Raw genomic sequence first — 10,366 nt, 5'->3', positions numbered from 1 at the left:
GTTTATACTACAATAACCTTGTGATTCTTGCAAGTAAAATAGGAAATTTAAGCCCGTTCACATGAGTAGTAAAAATCCTATCAATAATATACTTACTATAATGAGAATTAAAATTTAGGAAAAATTAGTATCCGGTCCCTAGTTCTTACTATTCATTGACTAAGACCTTATTAGTTCTCAAATTTTGATTCAAGTCCCTAGCATTAATGTAATAATGAATTTACATGTTTATTATATAATTTTTTAATATAAAAATTAGTAATTAATTTAGGGTTTAATACTCACACCTCTATTAAACTTCTAATTAATTTTCAATTCAAACATTTCCAAAATAATAAAAAATTAAATTAAATTAAGTTTGTACCTATTAGTTTTTTTTTATATATAAAAAGATTCTCAATTTTTTAATCTTAAATGTACCCATTCATATAATTTTTCAATTTTTTTAATCTTAAATGTACCCATTCTCAAATATATGAAATTGTTATATGTAAAATGTACCCTTTTTTTAATATAAAATCCTTTCAAATTTTTTAATCCATGTTTAAACTTATATGGGTACATTTTTTTTCGTTGATTTGAGAATGTATCCATGTTTTGGTACAATAACTTTTTTGTTAATTTTGGTTAATGTACCCATACATATATGTACACACACACACACACAATATAATAGAGAGTATAATTTATATTTTATTATTTTTAATCCCATAAAATTATGGGTTTTATTTAAAATCTCATTAATATAAACAATTACAAATTTCAATTTTTAATTTTTAATTTAAAAAATATAGTAACTTACATTATTACATTAATGTCAGGGACTTCAATCAAAAACTAAAAACTAACAAGGTTTCAATCAAAGAATATTGATAGCTAAGGACCGCATCCAAAGTGCCCCTAAAATTTATAATATAATCTTAAAATCTTATTTATGAACACCATAAAATTATAAATAAATAAGAGACATTAAATACATATACTGACATTAAATAGAGTCTAGAGACTAAAAATCAATTTTTAATCTTGTATAAAACATTTTTCTAAACTTCATCTTGTTTAAGGATTAAAATATATTTATTTATTTTTTTTCAATTTTCCTTTTGATCTTGCAACGTTGTATAATAATAAGAACAATTTACTTTTTAAATAATCTTTCTCATTTATTTTTGTTTTGTCAAGATAATCTTTCTCATTTTATTGTTTGATTTTTTGACATAGTTAATCTTTAAAAAAGTCATCGTTCGAATCATAACATTTGAAAATGAAAATAAATCAACATGATTCTTTTCGGATTCTTTTGGTGAGAATTCTGATAATTTGTGATTCGTGTTCGTTCATTGAATATCGTATAATCAGTTTTTATCAGATATTATTTATGTTTTATTTTAAATAAAAATATTTTAAATAATTTCTAACCGATATATAATTACCAAATACGATTTACGAATTTCTAAAATTCTCAAAATAAAATTCGGCGAGAATCCGGAATTGAAAATAAAAGCCTAAAAAGTTAGAAAATCAGTAACATCCTCTTATTTCTTGACACATCCAATACTGTGATAATATCTAGTGTACTATGTACTGTGGACATCCCATCAGCACAATTGGCTATCGAAGGGTCTGCTTCTATCGCTTCAACTAAATATTTGGAAATCCAGAGGTTTGGGGTTATGCATGTGACGGAATAAATTAACTTTAGCAAAATGCTTATTTGAACTTTTTTTTTGAATCTATTCTCATCTTACAGCATTTTTTTTTGAATCTATTCTCATCTTACAGCATTATACAATAAAAATAAACGTTTATTTTCTAAATCATGTTTTATAGATCCAATATGTTGAAACTCAACTAAATTTAAAATTGTGTAGTAATTTAACTGATAATTAACATATAAAGGAACCATATTATTAAATTAAATATTAAAATTTTGACAATATGAGATAAAGGGCTAGCTTTTAATATATTTGATTTTTCGACATAGTTGATCTTAAAAAAAAAAAAAGCAATTTCGAATCATTGTGTTTGTTGGAAAATTTTTAGTTATGACCAGAATACAGATGATATAACACGTGTTTTTATGCAAATGTTGAAAAATTTTAATTTTTAAGTTATTAACATTTTAATACACATAACCCACAATTTATATAGAAACACGTGATGTACCATTTATATAGATACTTGGAAATCTACAGGTTTGGCGTTTTGCTTGTGAAGGAATAAAATAGACTTCATCTTTTTCACCACAAGCCTGTCTCCAGTTTTGGTCTTCATTATATATACAGTACTCTTCATTGTCTCTTCGTCAACAACCACTCTTTCTTTCTTACCCTCATACCATCATCGGACATGGAAGGAAATAGGAAGCAAACAAAACTTGGTTCAAAAACCACCACCTCATCATCTTCATCAACCACAACCACTTTCAAAGATGAAGGTTCATCAGCAGCACTCGTTGTTGGAGCAGAACATGCTGTACCGCTCAGCGTCGTTGAGGACGCGCCTATCGTGTCATCCTACAACGACAAAATCCGTCCGCTGCTCGATGCAGTTGACAAGCTGCGTAACCTCATGGTTATGGAGGAAGGTATACAGCTCCCCACCATTGTTGTCGTCGGAGACCAGTCGTCCGGCAAATCTAGCGTCCTCGAGTCCCTCGCCGGCATCAGCCTGCCACGTGGACACGGTATCTGCACCAGGGTGCCTCTCGTAATGAGGCTTCAACACCATTCCAGTCGTGAACCGGAGCTCTCCTTGCAGTACAATCGCAGAGTGGAGCACACTGACGAGGACAACATTTCTGAAGACATTGTCAATGCCACTAATTTGATTGCTGGTGAAGGTAAGGGTATTTCAGATACCCCATTGACTTTGCTTGTGAAAAAGAAGGGCGTGCCTGATTTGACCATGGTTGATCTCCCTGGAATCACTAGGGTTCCAATCAATGGCCAGCCTGAAGATATTTGTGATCAAATTAAAAATATGATCAAGGAGTATATAAAACCAGAAGAGTGCATCATACTAAATGTGTTGTCTGCTACTGTTGATTTTCCTACTTGTGAGTCGATTCAGATGTCACAGACTGCTGATAAAACCGGTGAGAGGACTCTTGCTGTAGTCACCAAGGTTGATAAAGCACCAGAAGGGTTACTTGAGAAGGTTACAGCTGATGATGTCAACATTGGTCTAGGTTATGTCTGCGTGCGGAACCGGATCGGAGATGAAACGTACGAGGAGGCAAGGGCAAATGCCGACAAACTGTTTCGAACTCATCCTCTTCTTTCAAAGATTGATAAGTCTATGGTGGGAATTCATGTTTTGGCTGACAAGTTGGTGCAAATTCAAGCTGCTAGCATAGCCAGGAACTTGCCGGATATCGTTAAGAAGATCAATGACAAGCTCAACTCTTGCATTTCAGAGCTCAAGAAAATGCCAAAGAGTCTATCCTCCGATGCTGAGGCTATCACTGCTTTCATGCAAATCATTGGAGTATCCAAAGAATCCCTCAGGAAAATTCTTGTGAGAGGAGAATTTGACGAATACCCGGGTGACAAGCGCATGCATTGCACCGCTAGGCTGGTTGAGATGCTCAATCAGTACTCGGATGAACTTCTTAAGTGCAATGAAAGTGACCCAACAGTTAATTTCTTGACTGAGGAGATTAGGATTTTGGAGGAAGCTAAAGGTATCACTCTTCCTAATTTTCTTCCGCGCAACGCTTTTCTTTCCATTTTGCAGGGAAAAGTGAGAGGGATTTCAGATATACCCATCAGGTTTGTTGAGCAGGTGTGGAGTTATATTGAGGATGTGGTTCTTGCTGTGCTAATGCATAATACACAAGACTATTATCATCTCCATTTGGCCACCAGAAGAGCTGGCCATAATCTCATAGCAAAGATGAAAGAAAAGTCAATCAACTGGATCTTGGAGATTGTGGAAATGGAGAAACACACTGATTACACTTGTAATCCTGAATATGCAGCTGAATGTAGTAGGCTTATGACCAAGCAGAATGCCTTCCTAGACGGTTTGAACGACGAGAAACGTCCTTCCAAGATAGTTATAGGGGGTATTGGGGAGGTTGAAGTTGAAGGCCTGAGGAAGTATAAAAGTGTTGATCTATCTCAGGCTTACGACTTGAAAATCCGGATGACTGCCTATTGGAAGGTTGTTCTGAGAAGGCTGGTTGACAGTATGGCTTTGCATTTGCAGTTGAACGTTGCTAACCTTGTGAACAAGGACATGGAGATGGAGATTGTGGGAGAGCTAGTCGGACCTAATCACGGCTGTGGGATTGAAAAGATGCTGGAGGAATCTCCATCAACTGCAGTCAAGCGTGAGAAGCTCAACAAGAGCATCAAAAAGCTCAAGGATTCGAAAGAGGTGGTTGGTAAGATCATGGATGGCGTTATAACTTATGCTGGTTAACTTATGTGCATTGCGTGATGCACACTATGAACAATAATGGTCTGTTAATTTCTAGTTTAATATCTAGTTTGCTATCTAGTTGTCATCCATGTGTGGATGATCGGTTTCTACTTAAACAAGAACATATTTTGTTTATCATGTACCTCGATGTGTTCCCGTGTATGATATGTTCCTACTTAATTAACAGTGCAGTTTGCTTATAATCTACATGGATGTTGTTTATCTTTGTTTCTCGGAAGTTTTAACGAAACATTTACGGTAATGTTTACTTTTAACGAAAATAACATTTTTACTCTAAAAAGTCATTTTGGTACTATTTACTTACAACACATTTTTGTCCTCTTGGTTAAATCTCAAAGTTTTCAACCTCATTTCATTAGTTTTCCTTGTTTCTACTTGATGGAGAACGCATATCTTGTTTCTGAGTTGCTTCAAATCTTTACTTCAATTGATGAGCTATATGGAATCTAGTCTAGCTGAATAATCAAAATGATTTTGTGCTGAAAGAGTAAAATAATTTACGATAGACAAATTTAGAGACAAAAATAAATTATGTTAATGTCAGTGATTATTTTGGCTTAAAAGCCAATAAAAAATCCTTTTTTTTTCTTATCGTATGGGAAGGTTTGATACGCGGTTCAAGTCCTCTATATTTCACATATCAACAAAGTACCAGCATGTTGAAGAAGATCGAGCTTAGAATAGGAATGTTGACTTTGTTTATATTGTAAATAATTCCTTTCCTTATTTATGAATGTTTTAGCTTGATTGTAGGAACCATATTAGGTATTATTGTGACTACAAATAGGCTGTTCTGCCTCTTGAATATATATCAAATCTATTATACATCATTCTTTTACATGGTACTAGAGCATTGATCTGGGCAATAAAACAAACACAACAAAACCCTAGCCGACCTCCATGGCAGACGATAAACCATCAGGCACGGCTTCAGGAACCCAGTGGGATAATCCCACTCATCAACTATATCTTCATCATTCAGACCAACCCGGCGCTATTCTTGTGCCGCAGCCATTGGTCGAAGACAATTACAGCACATGGAAACAATCCATGACTATGGCCTTAACGGTCAAGAACAAAATCGGACTCGTAGACGGTTCGATCGAAGAACCAAGTGGAAAGAATCTCCATGAATGGCAGCAGTGGAATCGCTGCAATAATCTGGTCCAGACTTGGCTGCTAGGGTCGATGTCGAAAGACATCGCTAGCAGCGTTATCAATTGTAAGAACGCCAGGCAGATGTGGCTGGAACTGCAGGAGCGATGCTCGCATGTGAACGTGGTTCAACTGTTCAATATCGAGAACGAGATTCATGATTGTGTGCAAGGAGGTATGTCTGTGGGATCTTACTTCACGAAGTTAAAGGGACTCTGGGATGCCCGTGACGCTCTCTGCACTTTTCCGATCTGCACCTGTGGCTCAGTCAAGGAACTGGCTGCATATTTGGACACACAGAAAACTATGAAGTTCCTCATGGGCCTCAATGACTCATATGCAAGTGTTCGCAGCAACACCTTGCTGCAAGATCCATTACCCACAGTAAACAAAGCGTACTCCCTTGTTCTGAGGCATGAGAAGCAATCGGAAGTAACAGCAGGAAAAGCTTCAACACAACCGGATGCGGCTGTGTTTGCCGTGAAGAATGCCGTGAAGAATGCCAACCGTGAATCCGAAGGAGAAAAAGATGAGTTGAAGTGCACCAAGTGCAACAAGACAAACCACACTACCAAGACTTGTCGGGCACATCTCAAATGTGCATTTTGTGGCTGGAAGGGTCACACGGCAGAATACTGCCGCAAGAAGAAGGCAGCGGCTGAGACTAATTTTGGGGCAGTGCTTTCCAAAGGGAATCAAGCAGCAACGTGTTCGACAGACAAGAAGGAGATGAAGTTCCCGTTTACTGCTGAAGAATGCAAACAAATCTTGAGTATGCTACACAATAAATCCTCATCTGCCAATCATGTTAGTAATCCTGCAATCCATGAAGAACTTTCAGGTAAAGCTTTTTCACTCAACTCTCATGGAAAACAAAGCACTTGGATTTTAGACAGTGGCTGCACAGATCATATGATTTATGATCCCGACATGTTCTCCACCTCGAGGCCTGTCACTAATCACACAGTGGAATTGCCGAATGGATCCGTAGCACAAGTGACTCACATTGGCAAAGTTGTCTTGACCCCCAATTTGATCCTTGAGAACGTTTTATGTGTCCCGTACTTTAAGTTGAATTTGGTTTCAATTAGCAAATTAGCCAATTCATCTTGTATTACAATTTTTCTGAACCAATTTTGTATCATACAGGACCTACGTTCGGGGATGATGATTGGGACGGGAATTGAACGGGAGGGCCTCTACTATCTCGACCATACCAAGAAAGGAACATGCAATCAAACCCACAAGGCCCATCCCATCCTTTGGCACCAACGCCTTGGCCACCCATCTACCAGGATTCTTCCATTATTTCCTATTACTACTTTTACACATGCATCTTGTGATACCGACAAGTGCACAATTTGCCCCTTGGCTAAACAAACCAAGCTTCCCTTTTCTTCCAGTTTAATTACTACTCATTCTAGTTTTGATTTAATTCATATAGACATATGGGGTGGTTATAAAATTGCTTCCACTTCAGGTGCAAAATATTTCCTTACTATTGTTGATGATTATACTAGATGCACATGGATTTATCTTATGAAACACAAGTCTGATGCTCGGCATCTTCTAGTTAATTTCATCAATATGGTTTCCACTCAATTTGATTCCAAAATTAAAATCATTCATAGTGATAATGGCCCTGAATTCAAAATTGACAGTTTCTATGCAGAAAAAGGTATTATGCATCAAACTAGTTGTCTCAACACACCACAACAAAATGGGGTTGCTGAAAGAAAACATAGACACTTGTTAAATATGGCACGTGCCTTGCTTATTCAGGCCAGGCTTCCAACTTATTTTTGGGGGGATGCCATTCTCACATCAGCTTATCTCATCAATCGTACCCCTACTCCTCTTCTCGATGGCAAAACCCCGTATGAAAAATTGTTTAACAAAACTCCCAGTTATTCCCATTTGCGTGTTTTTGGTTTTTTATGTTTTACTTCTACCCATGCCCAAACTCGTTCCAAATTTGATCCACGAGCCTCTCGGTGTATTTTTTTGGGCTATCCTTATGGTAAAAAAGGCTATCGGGTTTTTGATCTTAGTCAACAAAAGGTCGTTGTGTCTCGTGATGTGAGTTTTTTTTAGGATGTGTTTCCTTTTCTTCTTCCTCACCATTCCGCTGCGTCACCACATTCCCAACATTTCTTCATCGCACCCTGACCCGTTTTTACCATCTGATTTGGACTCCCTTTCCGCAGCCTACCTGTCTACACCTCCCGTTGGGCCTTCACCCACACCTGGCCCACCTGACCCCACCTCTCTTAACCCCCTTCCTGCAGAATCCACACCCGCCGAACTCACACCTCTGCTTTCTCCTTCTCCGCTCCCCGATCATTCTCCACCGACACCTCTCCTTTCCCCACCACCGTCACCCCCGCCTACCAGCCTCGCTCCGCGCCGCAGCGGTCGCTCCACCCGACCGCCCGTCTATTTGCAGGACTTTCATCTCGAGACTAGCCTCCCTTCCCGGACCGCCTCATCATCGTCTTCGAACATGGTCACCCGTTCAGGTACGGCTCACCCGATCTCTCAATTTTTGTCTTATGCTCACCTTTCTCACCCTCACAAAACCTATCTTGCTCAACTTACTCTCCTTAAAGAACCCACAAGTTTCTCTCAGGCAGTCCAAATCCCCCACTGGCGTGATGCCATGAAAACTGAGATTGCTGCCTTACAAGCTAATGGGACTTGGAGCTTGGTGCCGTTGCCTCCTCATAAGCGGCCGATCGGGGCACAGTTGAACGCTACAAAGCCCGCTTAGTGGCCAAGGGCTACAGTCAGGTTGAAGGCGTTGATTACCGGGAAACCTTTGCCCCCGTTGCAAAAATGGTGACAGTTCGTGTTCTTCTTAGTGTGGCCTCTCTGCGTGGCTGACATCTCCATCAGTTGGATGTGAACAATGCGTTTCTGCATGGTGACCTTGATGAAGAGGTCTTTATGTCCTTGCCTCCCGGTTTTGGACGAAAGGGGGAGCATCGGGTCTGCCAATTGCACAAGTCGTTGTACGGGTTAAAACAGGCATCTAGGCAGTGGTTTATCAAGCTTTCCACTACCCTCAAGGCCGCGGGATTCCAACAGTCACGATCTGACTATTCTCTCTTCGTCCGACGTCGTCAAGACAACTTCCTAGTGTTGCTTGTATATGTTGATGATGTTATACTGGCAGGGAACAATTTGGAAGATATAGAAAACACAAAGTTGTTCTTGGCTAACCGATTCAAACTCAAGGATTTGGGGCAGTTGAAATATTTCCTTGGCATTGAAGTTGCCAGGTCACGACATGGAATTAGTTTGTCACAACGAAAGTATGCTTTGGAAATCTTGGATGATGCAGGCTTTTTGGGTGTCAAACCTTCTCGATTCCCTGTGGAACCGAATTTATCACTTACACAGCTCGATGGAAAGCTGTTAGAAGATGCTTCGGTATACAGAAGAATGGTTGGGAGATTAATATATTTGACCATAACTAGGCCAGACTTGACTTATGCTGTACATGTACTAAGCCAGTTCATGGACAAACCACGACAACCGCATCTGGAGGCAGCCCACAAAGTGCTTAAGTATATTAAGCGAACACCGGGCCAAGGCATCCTACTGCCATCTACAGGGTCACTACAATTGCGGGCATTCTGTGATGCCGATTGGGCACGTTGTAAGGATACAAGAAGATCGATCACGGGATACTGCATCTTACTTGGGCAAGCACCGGTTTCTTGGAAGACTAAGAAACAGACAACAGTATCACGTTCAAGTGCGGAAGCCGAGTATCGTTCCATGGCTACCACTTGCTGCGAAGTTACATGGTTGAAGAACATTTTGAAGGATTTGGGAGTTGATCACACGCAGCCAGTAGCCTTATTTTGTGACAATCAGGCGGCTATACACATAGCATCGAATCCGGTGTTTCATGAGAGAACCAAACACATAGAGATAGATTGCCATCTGGTTCGAGAAAAGGTACAAGAAGGGACGATCCGGACAGCTCACATTCGAACCACAAATCAGCCAGCAGATTTGTTCACTAAACCATTAAGCTCGACACAATTTGAGGTGCTACTTAGCAAGTTGGGTGTCATAAACATACACTCCAACTTGAGGGGGAGTGTTGAAGAAGATCGAGCTTAGAATAGGAATGTTGACTTTGTTTATATTGTAAATAATTCCTTTCCTTATTTATGAATGTTTTAGCTTGATTGTAGGAACCATATTAGGTATTATTGTGACTACAAATAGGCTGTTCTGCCTCTTGAATATATATCAAATCTATTATACATCATTCTTTTACACAGCAGACCAAAAGTTAACTGATACTCTTTTTTGCTCTAAAACTTCTAAGAAATCAATACAACGCACGACTTCCAACTCCTTGCGAGCAGAGTTGGAGAAAGTCTTCATGGACCGCTAACATGAAAGACCTAGTACGACTTAATGAGACTGATAAGCAAAATCCAACTACTAGAATTTGGGCAAATTAAATCGAGTTGTTTACAATTCTCCAATTTTTGCAATTTGTGGTTTATGTTGTTTAAAAATTAACGAGAAGGTCTTGGATTCAAAACACTATATTTATTTTTTACTTTCTAATCTTTACAAATTTATTTTTATAAGAGTTTATTTAAATTTACAAAATTTAGCTAAATGATCATGAAGTTTAATCAGAAGAAAAGGTTTTTGTTGATTAAAATTAATGAGAGGTCATGAGTTCAAAATGCTATATGCATGACATTCGTTCCAATTCAAGTCTAATATTCAA

At 38.6% G+C, this 10,366-nt stretch overlaps 3 protein-coding genes across 3 annotated transcripts; all 3 read left to right on the top strand.

Moving 5' to 3' along the window:
- Positions 1–2,219: 2,219 nt before the first annotated feature.
- On the top strand, positions 2,220–4,631 carry LOC114822011 (dynamin-related protein 4C-like). The gene has a single exon (XM_070809973.1). The coding sequence runs from the start codon at positions 2,350–2,352 to the stop codon at positions 4,426–4,428; it is 2,079 nt and encodes a 692-aa protein (XP_070666074.1). The 5' UTR covers positions 2,220–2,349; the 3' UTR covers positions 4,429–4,631.
- Positions 4,632–5,110: 479 nt separating this feature from the next.
- LOC108171468 (uncharacterized) lies at positions 5,111–6,891 on the top strand. Its single transcript, XM_029095833.2, has 2 exons — positions 5,111–6,445; positions 6,754–6,891. The coding sequence occupies exons 1-2, from the start codon at positions 5,350–5,352 to the stop codon at positions 6,789–6,791; spliced, it is 1,134 nt and encodes a 377-aa protein (XP_028951666.2). The 5' UTR covers positions 5,111–5,349; the 3' UTR covers positions 6,792–6,891.
- An 808-nt stretch (positions 6,892–7,699) lies between these two features.
- On the top strand, positions 7,700–8,374 carry LOC139192025 (pollen-specific leucine-rich repeat extensin-like protein 2). Its single transcript, XM_070813117.1, has one exon. It carries the CDS (start codon positions 7,700–7,702, stop codon positions 8,372–8,374), a length of 675 nt encoding a protein of 224 aa, XP_070669218.1.
- The last annotated feature ends 1,992 nt before the right edge of the window (positions 8,375–10,366 follow it).

This window comes from Malus domestica, chromosome 02, assembly GCF_042453785.1.
Source record: "Malus domestica chromosome 02, GDT2T_hap1".
NCBI lineage: Eukaryota > Viridiplantae > Streptophyta > Magnoliopsida > Rosales > Rosaceae > Malus > Malus domestica.
The sequence above is the reverse complement of the archived record's forward strand: the minus strand, read 5'-3'. Positions and strand labels throughout refer to the sequence as shown.